The sequence below is a fragment of the Gymnoscopelus braueri genome (assembly GCF_963280865.1).
Source record: "Gymnoscopelus braueri genome assembly, chromosome: 12".
Classification (NCBI taxonomy): Eukaryota; Metazoa; Chordata; class Actinopteri; order Myctophiformes; family Myctophidae; genus Gymnoscopelus; species Gymnoscopelus braueri.
The window spans coordinates 46,750,220-46,769,479 of record NC_137614.1 but is presented as its reverse complement, the minus strand read 5'-3'; the positions used below and the strand labels follow the sequence as shown (position 1 = coordinate 46,769,479).

Sequence of the window (19,260 nt, the reverse complement as noted above, 5' to 3'; positions counted from 1 at the left end):
GGAGTAAAAGTATTAAAAATGGGACTTGTACACGTACTTACTTTCCACCACTGCACACAGTTACAGTAGTGATGTACAGTATGCAACTGTGGCTTTAAAAGTGAAAAATGTTTTAATAGAGTTCAATAAAGAACATGTTTGAGAAAAGTGTATTTTATTTCGTAGCATGTTTGGAATTGTACATGGGTTTTTTAAAGATGAATATTTCCTTTCCATAAAGATGTGAAAAAAAATGTGTAGTTTGTACATACTTGGTTGAAAAGTTTTAGCTTATTTGTGGTTAGTTAATTTCTACAAAAGTCACCTGTAAAGCAATATCAGAGATCACTCAGTGTGTGAATATAAGAAATGATACAGTACTATGCTATTCCACAAAAATAATGAGAACACAAGTAAACAATATAAAAATGAAATCAGGCTTTTATAATAACATCAAGCATAACATCAGGCTATAGTCTATGTAAGTGTTGCCGTATGCATTGATATTTATGAAAATCCAGTCTTTGTTTTCATAAGCTTCATATTATGTGCATTACACTGGGTCTGGACGATTATGGACAAAATCAAATATCACAATATTTTCCACCAAATACCTCGATATTGTGACGATAATATTGTATTGAGACGATAACAATCATGTTTTTTTTTCTTCCCAAAAATTACAAAAATATCCAAGCTCAAGACCTACAAGCATTGCATAGTGAGCTTGTAGATCGGCTATTTTCACTAATCTTAAAAAAAAATTGATCATTTTTATATAGTAAAAAAAATATGCTACAATAAATAAATATATAGTATAAAATAAGGCTTAAGTGATTAAAACCAGGAAAAGACGACACTCATGGCCATATCACGGCATTACCATATCCAACATACCAGACGAAATTTAGGTCTAGTGTCATATCACCATATTTATACAATATGGGTATATTACATTCTACATAGGACAGTCTTTAGTGTGAGAGAGCGTAGGCACTCTGCAGCTTCTGCCAGCAGGTGATGAGTTGTCTGAGCTTCCTGGTGATGAGTTGGAGCTTCCTCCTCTTCTTCCCTCGTCTCTTCTTCCCTGGTGCTCCCTTACAGCCGGCTTCCTTCATCCACAAAACACATACAAGCAGAGGACGACATGGGTTAAAGACGGGGTGCCGTGATTTTCAGTGATTTTCCCCCCCCCTAAAACATAATCATCAGGTATTATGGTTATACTAGGAGGAAGATTTTTTTCAAAAAAGTATACAGATATTGTTAAAATTATGTTTTTATGTGGACACGCCTCCAGTTCATTAAGTATACCTGGTTCTCACCTTAGCACCTCCTCCACCACCTTAGCACCACCCACCTGTCCTAGTCCCTCCTCCTCCTCATGCCCACACCTGTTGTGTTATATGATAATGAGGGGGAGGATATATTTTTACTATGTCACTAAAGGGCTGTTTTTCTATTGGCACGTTTGACCCTCAAGGTTTCAGCCTCCATGTAGAAACTCAAAATAGTCAGAGAAGACATAAAACACCATAAAAACACCACCAGGGGGCTTAATGATGTTTTATCAACCTCATAGACGCATGAAAAACAGAAAAAGTGCAAAACCATGGCACCACCTCTTGCAAAGCATTAAATCTCACAACATGCACTTTATGAAACAGCGTGAAACAAGCCCCCCCGTACTAGCAATTTTGTTTCAATAGGTAAAATGATGATGTTTTAGAAATGTTGTTCCTGCTACAACATGCTATCACATTTAAATTAAATAATACTACTGTAATAAGAAACACAGAGCCAAATATGGAGCAACAGGCTGACCAAGATTCAAGATGAAGAAAAGGCCCAACAGCACCTGCACGGACTCAGGCGCCTGAAGCAATTCTGCCTGAGACCCCACGCCATTAGGGACTTCTACAGAGGCACATTAGAGAGCCTCCTGACAAGCAGCTTCACATCCTGCTACGGCAGCTGTACGGCAGTGTTGATTTTGACAGCACATTTTGATTTAGTTTTAGTCATAGTCTTTTGAATGAAATTCCATTTGGTTTTACGTATGTATTAGTTATTATTAGATTATTGGTTTACTTATGTATTACTTTAATATTAGAATACTATTCCTATGCATTTGATGTATTATCTTGTGTTGTCCTTGCTTAAGTCGCTAAATTGTAAATTGTAATAGTCATATTTTAGTCATCTGAAATGTTTTAGTTTAAGTCTAGTTTTAGTCGACTAAATATCATAAGATCATAGTCGACTAAATCTACAGTTGATTTGGTCGACTAAAATGCTGAAAATAGCAGATCTACAAGCTCAATAAATCAATAAATCCCTGAGGATCATAAAGACCCCACCCACCCCCACAATAGAAAGAACATTTTGAAGGGATACAAGATCCTCAAAGATCACTAGCAGGCTGAGGAACAGTTTTCCCCCACAGGCCTGATCAGACTGTTAAATAACAGTGAAAAGTGACTGTGTAATAACTCTCTGTACTTTGCACTATGCACTTTCTTTGACTCTTGTTGTTCTTGCCCTGTGTTTATTGTTTATTGCGTGTTTTAGGTCGTTTTATCATGTTTTTATTATCATGTTTTTATTGTATTGGAGCCTCCGACTGTACGTTTTTTCACACGTATGTACCTGAACAGTGCATCTAAGTGACAATAAAGTGAATCTGAATCTGAAGATGGTTTATTCCAAGAGAATTCTCCGAGCTCCGCAGGAGCGACAGGCACAATTATACACGTTATTATCTCTGGAGGTAGCCTACTTCCCATATTGCATACGTCATTGGTAAAATTCTATACATCATTAGTCAAACCACTGAAGTGTATTTCTCATGCTGGAAGCCTGCGTCAGCTGCAGATATACCAGACTTTACATCATGACACACTTGGGTACGTAATGAAGTTCAGTTGGAAGCCAGAGGTGACCAGCTGAGTAGTAGGGCTGTAGTACTCGAGACCGGTCTCGGTCTCGAGACCGGTCTCGAGACCGCTTTTGATTTACTCGGTCTTGTCTCGGTCTCACCCATAGTTTGACTCGGTCTTGACTCGGTCTCGCCCATAATTTGACTCGGTCTTGACTCGGACTCGGACTAAGGGACTCGGGACTCTACCCCCACCGAGTCCACTCGAGTCCAAGACCAAGTCACTACAATGCAATGAAATAATTTTATTATACCCATATTATGAGGAGCCCATTCACATTAACATTATAAGAGAGCTGTCTGGCGCTTATGGACAGCTTTCTTGGAGCACATCATCTTGCAGCAGTTGACAGCGCAGCAGCAGCAGAACACCAGCAGTCCTGTCCCTCTAGTTTATATTCTTTTAAGATTATATCCACGAACAGGTGTTTATTTATTTATTGTGTGTTCACTGTGTAGCCTGTGGTTGTTTTAATCATCAGTCTCTAATCATCTAAAGATGAATAGAGACTGCTTTCAGTAAGGTTTCCTTGCGCACATTATACTGTGTCACTCACTGCAGTAAATATATCAGTCCAAGCAGCAAAACTAAAAACATTAATTAACATTAGATCCTGACCGATGCTGTCGTCGGCTTGTCTGGAGATATACCTACATGTAATGTACAAATCACTTAAATTATCTATTCTCTTGTAAGTTGTACCACATTGTGCGTAATTGCGCACAGGGAGACTGACCTCTTTCTGCTTTTCATATTAAGATCAATTCTATTTCTATAATTCTATCAATCCTATTATTTATTTCATACAATAAAACAAAACAATAAGTAGGCCTACATCCAGAAACATTTTCACCATGAATATAAAAGCATCAACCTGTATGCATGAGGCAAATACTCTGTAAAAGTAATTGAGCTGTGTTCAAACTGTTACTTGAGTAAAAGTATTGGCTTCAAAATATACTTAAAGTACCAAAAGTGAAAGTACTAAAATATTTGAAAATAGCCGATCTACAAGCTCACAATTGTGAGCTTGTAGATCTGCTATTTTCAAATAGTCTACTCTATGGTATAAAATATGGCTAAAGTGGTTAATATATTTTTATTATGTAATAATTTATATCTGCTGCAAACTACGTTTTCAAATAATTGTAGTCGAGTAAAAGTACAATATTTGCCTCTGATATGAGTAGAAGTAAAAGTATTGAAAATTGGAAATAATCCAGTAGTAAAAAAAAATACCTCAACATTGTACTTAAGTTGTACAGTACTTGAGTAAATGTACTTAATTACTTTATTATTATACTGCTGAGGAAGTGGACGGTGACTCACCACCAGCAGCGAAATGTCCTCGTCTCCTGTCCCGCTACAAAGCGCACAAGAAACGTAGCTCAACAACCCAGGATGCAAGTATTGCATCACAAGTCACCAAGTACTTTGATGCAATTGAGAACAATGATGCTGATGCACTTGTCTTCTGGGTTGAAAACCAAGACAGATTCCCACAACTTGGCATTTTAGCGATGAAGGTTCTGTCAGTCCCTGCCTCCTCAGCACCGGTGGAGAGGATTTTTAGTGCAGGAGGACTTATTATGAGACCCCATCGTGCTAGTTTAGGTCACACCATGCTGCATTCTCTTGTGTTTTTGAAATGCAACCACACTTTGATTTAATTTTATGGCTACACATTCCAGTCAGGCAGTCGTGTTAACCGTTTAAGACCTGAGGCCCTACAAATGCCTTCCAAAATCAGTAGTTATCAAACTTTTTTGTGCCAAGGAGTCAAGGACCCCCAAAATGATATTTGGCTGCGGACCCCCCTCATCTGAAAATGTTTTGTGCCAGGGACCCCCAGAAGAAATATTTTTGTTGAAGAACACTTTCAAGATTTTTCAAATAGCAGATGTACAAGCTTGTATTTGATCTGCTATTGATCAACCACTGAGAACCACTGTTCTAAACCAATGTTCTAAATCCTAAGAATTTTCTGAAAAACTTAAGGTGCTATATACTGTATAGCAACAATCTAAAATGACACAGATGCTTTCCCGGTTTTAACGGGTTAAAGGTGATTTGTTTTTGTTTCTTTTTTGTGGTTAAAATGAGCTTGTACAGCACAGTTGTGTTTAGCAAAAAGCATTGTGTTCTGGCTATGTTACTTACTTGTTATTTCAAATAAATATTTGAACGAATCAAACATTTTGTAATATTTTTACATAAAAGTGCCATGTACATTTATTTACACATAGTGACAATACACATTTTCACACATTATGCATACTTATTGAATAGAGCTCATTGTAGTAGGCCAGGCATACCTAATTTTGAGCTTTTCCAAAGTCAGAAACATATAATTGCAGTGTTTCAGATCAAGATTGTTTTCTGTACCTATAAAAAAAAAAAAAAAAAAAAAAAAAAATCTGGTCTCGGTCTTGACTCGGTCTCGCCCCCCGTCGGTCTCGGTCTTGACTTGGTCTCGCCCCCCGTCGGTCTCGGTCTTGACTCGGACTCGACCCCCTCCCTGGCCTCCCGGACTCGGTCTTGACTCGGACTCGCCCCCCCTCGGACTTGGTACTGACTTGGACTCGCTTTAGGTGGTCTCGACTACAGCCCTACTGAGTAGGCATATTTTATCTATGAGTTGACCATCTCCAGTTTGTTGATTATGTTAGCACATGAATGTAGTTGAAAGGGCAATTTGATCAAACGTGACAGCGTACCAAATGACAAGCTATAATACATTTTCATATAACAATGACGAAACAATTCTATAATAACTCTTCAGACATACAAATAAAAAAATACTAAAAACATAATTATCACAGACTACTTCTTATTTTCAGTTTTTTTTTTATCACCGTTATTGTTTGTTGTTGTGGCACAGTATTTTTGAGGACCTCAAATGCTTGCATTGCATCGCTACTTAGGAGAGAGGGAGAGAGAGAGAGAGAAAAACACAATAGCATCCTGTGTCACGCATGGTACCACATACTGTCATTTCAAATCTTGCACGTTTTCGTTATCAGACAGACGTCGACAAAGATGCGGAGAGAATTGAAAAGAATAGAATAGAATAGAACAGATCTGTCTTATATGACTATAGAGATAATGTGTACCGATTTGCGTGATGTTTAGACAAAACATGTAGGAGTATTAAAAAAATTGTTTAGCATCTGCCTCCTGGTGGCGCTATAACAGGACAATGTGAAAAGGGTGGCATTTCTCACACGGCCTAGTGGGCATGTGTGTGCAAAGTTTCACAGCAATTGGACACTGCGTTCATGATTTGAGGCATTTTGTTAAAAACGGACCACTACTGCAAACTTTGGAAGCCAATCTTAGCCAAACAGGATGGAATATGAAAAATCTGACAGATCTGTCTTGATCACATGACTAGATACTGTGTACCGATTTGCGTGATGTTTGGACAAAATCTGTAGGAGTAATATAAAAACAAGACATGTATACCAGCTTGCTGATTTGTCTCGCAGGATCTAGCAACACTGCTAATGGCTAGTGGCTCCCCATTGGCTTAGACCTGTTGCTTATTTCTCTCGCAGAATCTGGCAAAACTGCTAGGCCAGAATGGACGCTACGCAACTCGTATGCAGAGGTGTAAAGTAACTAAGTACATTTACTCAAGTACTGTTCTTAAATTTTGTCCTATATATTACTCTGTGTCACAGTGATGTTACTGCTAGGCCAGAACGGACGCTACGCAGCTCGTATGCAGAGGTCTAAAGTAACTAAGTACATGTATAGGGATGCACCGAATGGAAAATTCTTGGCCGAAACCGAATGCCGAATATAAGAAACACTTGGCCGAAAACCGAATACCGAAAGGCCGAAAATGATTAATTAAAAAAATATATGTATATAATTTTTTTGTTGTACCATTGCTGTCATGGCTGTGCCTCTGTTGTAGAGCGACATGATTATGGCAAAACATCACTATAATGGGTCTATATTGAGATCAGTTATTTAAAACATAATATGTATGGCGGCCGGTGTTTTCGGCATGGTTTCGGGTTTCAAGCAGTGTTTGCGTGGCCACATGTGGAGGAGGACCATGTATACGTCACGGGAGAAGGGAAAAAAACTAAAAAAGAGTGTGAAGAGTGGTCGAGCCTACACTTCATGCACACTCACTCACATGCGGACTCGGAGAGCCGACTCGGCTCCTCCACTCGACTCCACTCGCCTCCTCCAAAAAGCAAATGAACAATTGGGCCCAAACTATTTCCGGGTCACGCTGGAGTGACCAAGTGGGAGTGAGCGAGTGGCCGAGATTTGGGGTATTGGAATTCAGCTTTAGCCCCACCCTCAGCGAGGAGGAGAGGATTAGATGCGATGACAGAGTAATCGACCGGGTTGGCCTCATAGGATCGGAATGCTCTACGCTCACCCAGCGTCATTTCAAAGCGACGGCAAATTCGGCGATCACTTATGACGTGTCACACAGCTGGTTCACTGGAAGACAACCAACAGAGCGTATAGCTTGTCATTACCAAGAATATCAATATGCAGGTATAGAATATACCGCCAACAGGATTCTTGGGTGGGGGGACAAGATTTTCTAAATCGGGACCCCCCTACGATTGGGCCCCCCTTGATACCCCCCCCCCCCCCCCCCAATGCGTGATGCACATACACAAACACACACACACACACACACACACACACACACACACACACACACACAGTTCTGCACAACGATGCTACAACGTCAACTGCGGCTAGAATGAACGAGGGATATGCTGTTGTTTCCAGTGAGAAATTAGTGAGTGCCCGCTCAATCTCTGACGTCTTTTCAAAGCATCTCTGGCAACTATTAATTGACTGAGGAGGCTGAGGCTCTTGTATCTTTTCAATATTTCATTTTAATTTACACACACACACACACACACACACACACACACACACACACACACACACACACACACACACACACACACACACACACACACACACACACACACACACACACACACACACACAGAAATGAGAAATGCTCCTCTGACTCACTGTCACATCCGTGACCCGGACCGGCATAGTAAGTCAACAAAAAAACATGACCGTGATTTGGTACAGAAGGCTGGCGTGTGTCACGGACCTCGCGGTGTGGGATTTCTTCATGAGTCAGCATGTCTGTCTGCACACACATTTTTGCTGTTCATAGTCAGACACCGCACAAATGGGGGTCAAGTCGCGTTTAGATCAGGACATCTACGTGATAATTCTGAGAGCTGTGTTGTTCGTTTCCTTTGTCTGACCAGGAAAATAGACTGTAACTCACACTATCGGAGTATGGTGTGAATGTTGTAATGGCTATCCCACTCAGCAGGGTGGGATAGCAGATGAATCAAAATGACATCAAATGCATTCCATTCATTCAGAGCTCAAAATGTATCAAAATTAGGAGAGAATTCTGATATTAAAGGAGCTCGCTAAAATGTTACACAGTACTGTGAAATAAACATCCATTCTGGATGAGCGTTGTGTTCAGCAGAACTACCAGCACAGCGTAAAACAACAAGTATATTTATCAGCACAAGCAAACAGCTTGCAGGTAGTAACACATCTGATGGTGATGAATCACGCGTACCGCAACATCACACATACCTACTGTGTCCTAATATCATTGTTGTTCTTCAAGAAGGGCCTGAGGGACAAAATGTCATCATCTAAATAAAGACGTGAATATGGAGTGTTTGACACACATTTTTTTTAAACTATGACCAAAACTGTATCATTTTGGAGATTTTCACGTTTAACACTGAACACATTCTCAACTTTGGCCATTCATAAAAACTCTTCACTTTCAGTTATTTACTATATTCATTCTCATATTCACTGTCGATAGTCTGTACATATACGGAATACGTTGGTGATAGATGTAATGTACTGTATATTCATTCATATTTTCACTGTAGACTGTAGTTTCTCGTGCAAGCAGCCAATAGGCTAAGGAAGTATCTCCACTCAAATCAGCCCCATGGTGGCGCTATACAATACCAGCCCTCTTTATATTTTGGCCTAGAACTCTTGAACCTTAGATCATACAACCATTTCCACCTAACTAGATTGGCTACTCATACAGATTCTCTCCTAAACTCACACAAATCGATACACATTATATCTGGAGTCATGTGGTAAACAAGTCTCATGCAGATCTTTGATATTCGATACCACACTTCCATAATGATGTATCTAACGAACGTGTATCTTCCCTGATGAAATGTAACAAAGGACTTCTTAAAACACAAAGTAGTACAATAGATGAGGTCCAGTACGTACAGAAATAAACAGGTAAAATGTTAAGGCTATCATGAAACACGAGCGCCATTAATGGTGATTGCTTTGTATCATCTGAGGACAGGCTCAAACAAACCCTTGACCGTTATACTTTGTTTAATCTGTAAACAGATGTTTACAGATGATGAACAAAATATGTTTGTTTGTTCATTGTTTTGATCTAAGCGTCCTTCCTTGAAAAGCGCTATATAAATTCAAGCTATTATTATTATTAATCCTAGTGGTGAGAGAGTAATGGAAGTGATATGCCTCATTTATGCTCTGTCATATGACGGAGTCGCACACCAAAAATAGCCGATCTGTGAGCTTGCAGACCTGCTATTTTGGGGTTGCTGTCAGCTGACACAGCACAGTGTGAGTTTGAGTGGCCTGCCAGAACTAGGCTATTTCTGCAAGTAGGGCAGGGGCCGGAGGGACATTATTATGGGGAAGAAAAAAAAAAAAAAAAAAAAAAACCAAATACCTCGATGTTGTTGTGACTATAATATAGTATTGTGATGAGTTTTTTTTAAAAGATTTTACAGTAAAGATTTTAAAGTATGAATTAGGACTTAAAGCCTTTTATGAATAAAATGTAATTTAGTCCAATCTGTATGGTAGAGTATGTTAATACAATACAACTTATACAATTGAGGTGGTTGTATTTTGTCTCCCTGCTCTTCTATTGAGACATCTAGATCGTGTCAAAGGTCATGTCTCACCTAGACACAGGATCTGACACAAATTTTGACCTGACGGTCAAGATTCAATTTATCCCCGGAGTAAGCAGGCAGGCTCTATTAGCTCAATGGTAAAAATGTCAGCACTTGCGCAGGAAACCGGGTTCAAATCCGGGGTAGAAGAGGAAAGTTACGCTTCATCACTTAAAGTGCAGCTTTAAGTGATGAAAATAAGGAAAATACAACACGTACAGTACGCCATATGACAACATTATGATATCCAAGATCCCAGAGTGACGATATTCAATTTCATGTCATCATATCGTATGGATGTAATATTGATGTATTGCCACGCCAGCCCTATCTGCTAGGCCTATTAGCTGTCCTTCTCCTCACCTTGTAAGAGAACTTGCAGTGACTTCTCTCTTTGATGAGCTGCTCCATATCCTGCACTGGTTTGATCAGCTGTTGCTCCCTGGTTCCGGGCAGCAGCTCCTCTGGCATGTTGCACTTGATCTGCTGTGTCAGATCGTAGATGGACTTCACGATGCGGGACGCCTAATCATGAGAACACAAATGAAAACATGGGTCAAGCAAATAAATAACACAGATGCAAGAGATGAAAAGGAAACTTGAGACGGCCTACTTAACCCATTAAGACCAGGAACGCATCTGTGTGTCATTTTAATATTTCTTTGGGCTATTCAAAAATATCAGATCTACAAGCTCATAGCGCGGCACCGAGTGCCGCGCTATGAGCTTGTAGATCTGCTATTTTTTAGAAAAATCGTGAACATTTGTAACTCAAATCTTTGCTTCTGGGGATTCTACAAATGTCTTCTAAATCCTAACAGTTCTTTTGGAAAAAAAACCTATGTTGCTATAATCAGTGGTTCTCAAACTTTTTTCATCTCAAGGACCCCCAAAATTATATGTATTTGGCCGCGGACCCCCCCATCTCAAAATATGCTCTTCCAGGGACCCCCCATCTCAAAATATGCTCTTCCAGGGACCCCCCAGAAGCAAAGATTTAAGTTAAAAATGTTCGCTTTAAAAATATATATACCGGTATATTCAAAGTTTTGCAAAGAAATCTAAATTTTTGAAAATAGCAGATCTACAAGCTCGCTTGTAGATCTGCTATTTTTGAATAGCCAAAGAAATCTAAAAATGACACACAGATGCTTCTCCCGGTCTTAAAGGGTTAAAACACAACTAAAGACTTTTCTGTTAGCAGCTGCCTTTGATTCATTTTCTTTTTTATTTCTCTTCTGCACTGTATTATTTTTGCCTCTTTTGTTTTATGCATCCTAAAGTCATTGTATAATTGTTTCCCTTGCTTGATGTTCTGTGTAAATCACATTGAATTGCCTTGTTGTTGAAACGTGCTATACAAATAAAAGGGTCTTTCCTTAATTGCCTTGCCCACTGTAGATGAATATAACACCGTTTATTAATAGAAAATGCTTTTATGATAATAACCACTTGAGCCCTGTATAAATAGGCTATAATAGCGAAATATGAATAGCTAAAATAGCTGATGTACAACCTTGCATGTTGCATTGTGATGTTTTGCAAGCTTATGTAAAATCTGCTATTTGCGCTTTTAAAGACAGAAATTTGAAAAATTTAAAAGTTTTGAATATTTCCCCAACATAATAGTGTCGTTTACCTTTCCTGAAGGACAGGGGTCTCTCCCTCTATCAGCTGAGTCTGACAAACTCTGTAATGGAACAATCAATTAGGAACTTCAGCCTACAGCATACCATGGTAAAAATAAACGAACGTCATGACTTTGGAATGAGTGACAATCTCAGTGACAAACATCTATTAACGTGCACACGCAGGCGCAGGCGCACACACACACACACACACACACACACACACACACACACACACACACACACACACACACACACACACACACACACACACGTACCGTATGATTGCAACACCAATTACATTACGGCCTATGTTGTTTTTGCAACAATATGTGTGCGTGAATAGCATACAGTACCAAATTCTGGAGGTCAACCAGAATGATGGTTCTGTAGACGCCCAGTATCCTCTCATAATCACAGCCTTTGCAGCAGGAGACCAACAGGACGACCAACACAGCGCTGCGCAGTACAGACCCGGCCACCCACTGCGGAGAGACATGCATTGGATCGACCTTTCAGTCTGGTAGCAAAATGTTACAATGAGTTAAAGGGATAGTTTTTGGCGAGATACAAAGAAGACTCTTTGTGTCTCCTACCGGAACCGCTGCCGGTCATCAAATTATTGGCTTAGGAATGCGACAAAAACAAAAAAAATACCATGAATTCAAGTCTCCATGGGGTGACTAATCGATAGCAAAAATTTGTCATTTTGGGAGTGAACTATCCCTTTAATGCAGTGGTTCTCAACCTTTTTTTAAAGGACCCCCAGTTTGGTATTGATTGATTGAATACTTTATTAACAGTTTGCAAACAGCACAGCAAGTACAATTAAGCAAGCAATGCTAAAAGTATAACACCCAAAAGCCTTGATGGCTTGTTTCCATAGTCATCCTATGTAGCCCTATACCGACTAGGCCACAGACCTCCCATAACTCTGACAGGGTACATTTGGTTCCATTTGTACCCTGTTGAGGTAAAGACCTGTTAGGATCCACTTGGTTCTTTACTATCAATAATTTAGCTGGGGACCCCCTTGAACCCCCTCAAGGACCCGACCCAACTTTGAGAAACACAAATTAAACGTTTCGATGAATTGAGTACAAAGGACCCCAATGGAAACAAGCCATATAGGCTCTCTTGGGTTTAAAATCCCCTTAGCAGACCTTGTATTGAACTGTACTTTCCTGTGCTTTTTTGGGGCAAACGGCTCAAAAATTCTATCAATCAATCAAAAACAATCAAACTGATTTACACACGTTTTAGCTACAATGAATGACGGATCAGGATTTTTCGGTTGTTTCGTCTCTTACTTGTACAAATAAATAAGAACACACATACAGACAGGCATATAAAGCAGTGGTTTTCAACCCTTTTCATGTCAAGGCATTTGAGCCACGGAACCACCGTTTGATGAGATTTAGCCACTCAGACCCAAGACTTTGATCAAAATAACAATTATTTAATTAAGTAATGCAGATGTTTAACAATAATTTAACTCTTTAGAGCGTACAATGAAACCAAATGGACCCGTAAGGGGTCCATTTGGTTTCATTTCACGCTCTCAAGATCTACCTAATAAGTAATAATCCATTTAGTTACCAACTCTCCATCATTTAGCTGGGGACCACCTGAAACCCCCTCAAGGACCACCGGTGGTCCCCGGACCACTGGTTGAGAACCACTGCTATATAGCTATAGGAGGACTTACCATTTATCATATTCTAGGATCCTAGCAGATGATCCTGCTGTGAGACACCAAAGAACCTCATGATCCGCTTGTCTTCATTGTATCCAAAACGCAGGCTATAAAGAGATTATTTTCATAAATAGGACCAGGGGCTGAGCTTATTGCTCTCCCAGCATGGGTGCAGTAAAGATAATGAAATTACACTATTCCCAACATATCATGGTAACATAGCCTGCAGCCTACGGCTTATTTATGCAATAGAGAGCATATAAACAAAAAAGTTAAGGTAAAAAAAAACAGTAGGGGAAGTTTATAGCTGAGATGTCCTCTTACATTCATTTAGTGTAAAATTGATCAGCAACTCTGTCCTGACTCCTGATCAATAGCCAGTGGTGTACATTTACTCTCAAATACTGTACTAAATTACTATTTTGAGGTATTTCCAATCTCTACTCCACTACATCTCAGAGGCAAATATTACACTTTTACTCCACTACAATTATTTGAAAACATTAGTTACTAGTTACTTTGTAGATTTTGAATATCATTACAAAAACATACATTAACCACTTCAGCCCTATATACATTTCGGGCCATTTGAAAATAGCCGATCTACAAGCTCACAATGCGTCGCGATGGGACACATTGTGAGCTTGTAGATCTGCCTGAAATGGGACATTCTGCAAACTTTCTACTTTTGGTACTTTAAGTACATTTTGATACCAATACTTTTGTACTTTTACTCAAGTACATTTTGATTACCTGACTTTTTACATGTAACTACTACTTTTTCCATCACTCTAAGATAGTGAAATTACACTATTGCCAACATATTATGGTAACATAGCCTGCAGCCAAGTTAAAAAAAAGGGAGCTTATGCAACAGCTAGATCATGTAGTCTGAACAAAGAGGTAAAGGTAAAAAACAGCCTAAGTTTATAGCCGAAATGTCCTCTTACATTCAATTAGTTCACTATTGATCAGCAACTCTGTCCTGATCAATAGCCTATCTTTGTTGACTGTGTGAAAGTAATTAAGTACATGTACTCAAGTACTGTAAAATGTTGCTGTATGTTTTACTTTACTGGAGTATTTCCAATTTTCAGTTATTTTACTTCTACTCCACTACATCTCAGAGGCAAATATTGTGCTTTTACTCCACTCCACTCCATTTGAAAACTTTAGTTACAAGTTACTTTGTAGATTTTGATTATTATTACAAAACACACATTACCCACTTCAACCATATACATTTCGGCCATTTGAAAATAAAATAGCCGATCTACAAACTCACAATGCATTGCATCTGCTATTTTCAAAATATGTTTATACATTTTATTAATTTGAAAACTTGTGAAATGGGACATTCTGCATAATGAGTACTTTTACTTTAGTACTTTAAGTATATTGTGATACCAATACTTTTGTACTTTTACTCAAGTAAAGTTTGAATTCTGGACTTTTTGTTGTAACATAATATTTCTACATTGCAGTATCGATACTTTTACTGAAGTAAAAAAAAAAAAACACCACTGCTCGACAGAGAGAAAGCATGAGACGCGCTCAGATCCTTGCAGAGTCGATATGTTTCAAGTCCTATTTTAGCCTTAAGGATCAAGACTATCATAGATGTATTTAATCGAGTCTATTTTTTTTCTTTCATGTCTTGATCATTGATATGCAAATGTCAAAATCGATAAAATAGGCTACATCTGATAGTCTCGATTTAAGGCTATATTTTTTTTAAGTAAAAGCTATATGATATAGAGATCATATAGCTGTACATCTATGATCGCTTTATGACCGTGGCATTAGATCTTTAGAAGCAGTGTGGTGGTGGTTTGAGAGGACTTAGGAGATCTCACCGTGATCGTGGAGCGTCGATCCTCCTCTGCTGCTGAGAGAGCGTTTAGTAGTTCAACCTGCAGACGATCAGGTTATAGGTTATTAGTGTTAAACTTTAAAACTGAACTAAAACTAGCTGTGGAAAAGAACTAAACGCAAAACGCAATGTGTTGCTGAAATTAAAATGAAATAAAAACGAGTTACAAAAATAATTTAAAAAATGTTTTTTTTGTCTGAATAAAACATACAGAAAAGTCATTTAGTTTTAATCTTTGTTAATTTGGTCAAATTTTGAACATTAATGCGGCATTGTTGCATAATTTACACTGGAACGGTTTGTCAACTGTCTTCACAAAGTTAGCTCATATTATTAATCTTACACCTGGCAAATGCAGCCAACAATAATAAACTGGAACTAATTGACATTATACCAAAACTAAACATAGGCCCATAAACAATAAAAAATTAAAAATACTATAGCCTACTGAAACAAAAAAAGCTAAAAAGTGCAACTATTGAAAAATGAAATAAAAATGAAAACCAATTAAAAAAACTAAATACAAACGGTAATAACCTTGGTCTATTGACTGCCGATCTGGCACTACGTGGTTTCCAACATCTCTGGTTTCGTTCCCCTTCATGGGTTTTACTGACTTAGGATCTCATTTCACCATTAACTTCCAGTCCATTCAAGTCGAAGAAAAACTCCTGCAACGAGTGCAATCAATCACTTTCTGCCTTCTTTCTGTTTCGTTGAGAATACGTGCAGACCACCAGGCAGAGAGTAACCTCACATCAGAGAGAGAGAGAGAGCACCAGTCTCAGGCTGTCTGTTTGAAGGAGGCAGAGAGAGAGACCACCTGTCTGTCTGAAAAAGAGAGAGAGAGAGAGAGAGAGAACCTGTCTGTCTGAAGGAGCCTGAGGTCAGGTGTATTATAATATAAATGCATGATGGTCATGTGCATTTGCTACCAGTTTTGGATGCTTGTCAAACACTATATAGGCAGTGCCTATCAAATCTCATGCTGCAGGATTGTGTGTGTGTGTGTGTGTGTGTGTGTGTGTGTGTGTGTGTGTGTGTGTGAAAATAGCACAGCCTTTATTCTGTTGGTTTTATAATCAGCCTCAGTCCTTGCCAAATCAAAACAATGCTAAAATGGAATCCGCACTTGAAAAAAAAAAAAAACAGAATTCTGGGGTAGGCCTAATCATGCATGGAAATAATACACTGGAGAGAAGATCCATTGAAGTGGAGCAGAAATAACATCTAAAAAAAAATCTCATTGTTCCAATGCAACTATATTAGATCAGTGGTTCCCAAACTGGGGGTCGGGGTCCCCAAATATTTTTGTGGGGTCCCCAGATGAATAGCTTTATGTGCAACATTGTTTTCTCACTCAACAGTAAACAAACCAACATACAGTGTAAGCGTATACAGGGTATCTGCATATTTCTCAAGTTACAATTAATTGACTTTTAAGACTTTAATACCAAATTGGCCAAACATTACATAAGAAAGAGGCAAACATTGTAAAAGTAGCCGACCTACAACGGTGTGAGCTTGTAGTTCGGCTATTTTCACAATATTTATCTATGGTACAGAGTCAAACTAAATGTAATCGCTACAATTGTGCTCGTCAGGTTAGGGGGTCCCCCGTTCAAATTTGCAGGGTCGTGGCCTGAAAAGTTTGGGAACCCTTGTATTAGATGATCGACAAAAAAAACTGTTCAAGCGGGAATCCTTTAGTTTATTGGATACCATCACAGATGTTTTGATACAACACCAAGTCAAACCGGTTTAGAAAAGTCAGCACATCACTAGAATCATCACATAAGAATAAAGAATAGTTCTTACAGACTGTCTATATACATAACACACCGCCAGGACTTGCTGCAAAGACATGGCTAAAGAAAAACAACAGTCTGATATTATTCCATTTCAAATGAAGACAAACAGTAATAATTCCATAATAAAAAAAAACAGAAAACATACTTAAGATGTGTTTGCCATATTTTCTACAGCACAAATCTGAATTAAATGCATGGATCACACAATTGAAGCTTAATCAAAAGGAAATGGGTTCTACTCCGTGTATAAAATGTCTTTACTGTACATTAACACAAACACAGATGCTTGAGTGACACGGGGGGGGAGAAGAAAAAACTAAAAGGACGAGAGGATGATGACAACTGTTACGTAATGGCAGGGTTTGACCAATCAGCACGTTGTGTCTTCACAAGCTGAAACGTCACCTTGAACGAATGCGCTCCACAAGGACCTCTGCATATCGTTGCTGTCGGGCAAATCGGCCCCAGGGGTCCTTGAGGGGGTTCAAGGGGGTCCCCAGATAAATGATGGATAGTTAGGAACCAATTGGACACTGATGTGGCTGTAACTCTGAGAGTGTACAAATGGAACCAAATGGACCCGTATTACACTCTCTCAAGAGTTATGCCGGTCCGTGGTCTAATGCAAGGGGTTCTCAAAGTGGGGTCCGGGAGCTATTTCCACAAAATCTTTTCAGATGGGGGTCCGGAGCCAAATACACACAGGGTTCCCACACATTTTTAACAATGCATTTTCCATAACTTTTCTTAAGTATTTTCCCCATTTCCAGGAACTATAGAAATCATACAGTGCAATAATGAGACTCTTAAACCAGTGTGCCATCAATGCCCCAAGACAGACGAAGCGAAGGTGTCACGTGACAAAAAGAACAGATCTACAAGGTAACAACGTATCAAGTAGCACTGCATTTTACAACATTTTACCCATCTTGCGCGTAAATCATACAGCGTCACACAAAAGCATCAAAAGCAGAATATCTACTTTTGCTATTTTAGAATCTTAATCCTGAAAAAAGTAACAGTTTTGGACATATGGGGTTTCCACCCGACAGAGACGATAGCCTAGAAGATTTTCCAAAACATTTTATCCAAATCCTTTTCCAGGCCGTTTTTTTTTCTAATTTCAAAATATTCCAGGAATTAAATGACAGTGGGAACCCTGTACACATTAAGTGGTGTGGGGGGGGGGGGGGGGGGTGCTGGTCCTCTCAGTCTTAAGCCTAAATTAAATTATACTTTGCAGTACGACGATGTTGCCGGGCGGAAAACAGATAAGTTCTGGGGCCATAATAATAAACTCAAGTCTCATCAGAACATGTTCTTTGTCTTGGTGGACACTTGTGTCAGGATCTCTCCGATCTTCTTCTGCCAGTAGAGGACGTGTTTGGACTCGGCGCACCACAGCTCTCCGTGGCGCGGCTCCGCGTTCTCACAGCGCTTACGCACCTCCTCCTGCTGCTCCTGATGGGAACACAAAAGGGGAATGGACGTTAAATAAACACCCACAAAAGTACATTCTGTGTTCGAGAACCATTGGTGTATTCAGTACACTGACACAAGATGCACTTCATGCCCGAAACACTAGAGATGCGCGGAGCGCGGTTTTAGCCGCGGATAACCACAGTTTGGGCGGATTTGGGTCAATCAAATATAATTATTAATTAATATTGGATAAACCGCGGGTGAAATAATGCGGGAATTAAATGAATGATATCTATCTATAGGCCTATTATAGCTTTTCAAAAGAAATCTCGACGTGCGTGCGTTTGTAGTATTTTAATATTACATCATTTTCAATCAGGCACATATTTGCCACCTACTGCACGATGCTTTGCCGGCAAGGGGTCCTTCCATTTCCAAACAACAACAGTGGACCGCAGCCAGTGTTGCCATATTTTGCGAGAGAAATAAACAGCCAGGTCTAAAAAAAAGCCCAAAACAAGCCCCCAAAAAAAGTTGCCTATAATAAGCAGACATCGCAAAACACTGAAGTGAGAGAGAAACTTCATGGAGGATTTAAAACAAAATAAAAAAAGAAGGGAGGAATAAAAGTTTGGCGTGGGAGTGATTTAGTGAAGTTGTGAACCCTGACGACTGTGTCTTATGAAAACTGTTGCGATGTGAGAAAGTGAATGAAGACAGAGGGCTTGATGTAATACAGTCACTACATCGGTGATCGTGACAGTGGTGAGTGAATTGTTTACAAGAAAACTAACGTCAGGAAAATAATAATAATTTGACATGCGGATGATGCAGATCTATAAATAGGATGATATAATCAATGCGGGTGGATAATGATCGTGTACATTCGGGTGACGAAAAAGTCCATC

The 19,260-nt window shown here is 39.3% G+C and overlaps 2 protein-coding genes across 4 annotated transcripts in view; both read right to left on the bottom strand.

Annotated features, from left to right (window-relative positions):
• Nucleotides 1–177: 177 nt before the first annotated feature.
• Nucleotides 178–15,855, bottom strand: LOC308097654 (uncharacterized protein). 3 transcript variants are annotated; one of them, XM_080445577.1, is made up of 7 exons: nt 15,657–15,855; nt 15,103–15,159; nt 13,259–13,353; nt 11,907–12,070; nt 11,562–11,612; nt 10,286–10,447; nt 178–1,091 (listed from the first exon to the last, which is right to left on the bottom strand). In XM_080445577.1, the coding sequence occupies exons 4-7, from the start codon at nt 12,051–12,053 to the stop codon at nt 954–956; spliced, it is 498 nt and encodes a 165-aa protein (XP_080301703.1). In that variant the 5' UTR covers nt 12,054–12,070; nt 13,259–13,353; nt 15,103–15,159; nt 15,657–15,855; the 3' UTR covers nt 178–953. The 3 variants fall into 3 exon arrangements, with proteins under 3 accessions (XP_080301703.1, XP_080301704.1, XP_080301705.1); XM_080445578.1 differs by having other exon boundaries at nt 11,907–12,035; XM_080445579.1 differs by having other exon boundaries at nt 11,907–12,035; nt 13,259–13,295.
• A 954-nt stretch (nt 15,856–16,809) lies between these two features.
• Nucleotides 16,810–19,260, bottom strand: part of prpf6 (PRP6 pre-mRNA processing factor 6 homolog) — a 40,115-nt gene continuing 37,664 nt past the window's right edge. The window contains exon 21 of the mRNA XM_080445565.1: nt 16,810–18,391. Coding sequence (XP_080301691.1) covers nt 18,239–18,391 — 153 coding nt within the window. The 3' untranslated portion in view covers nt 16,810–18,238. The remainder of the gene's footprint in view (nt 18,392–19,260) is intronic.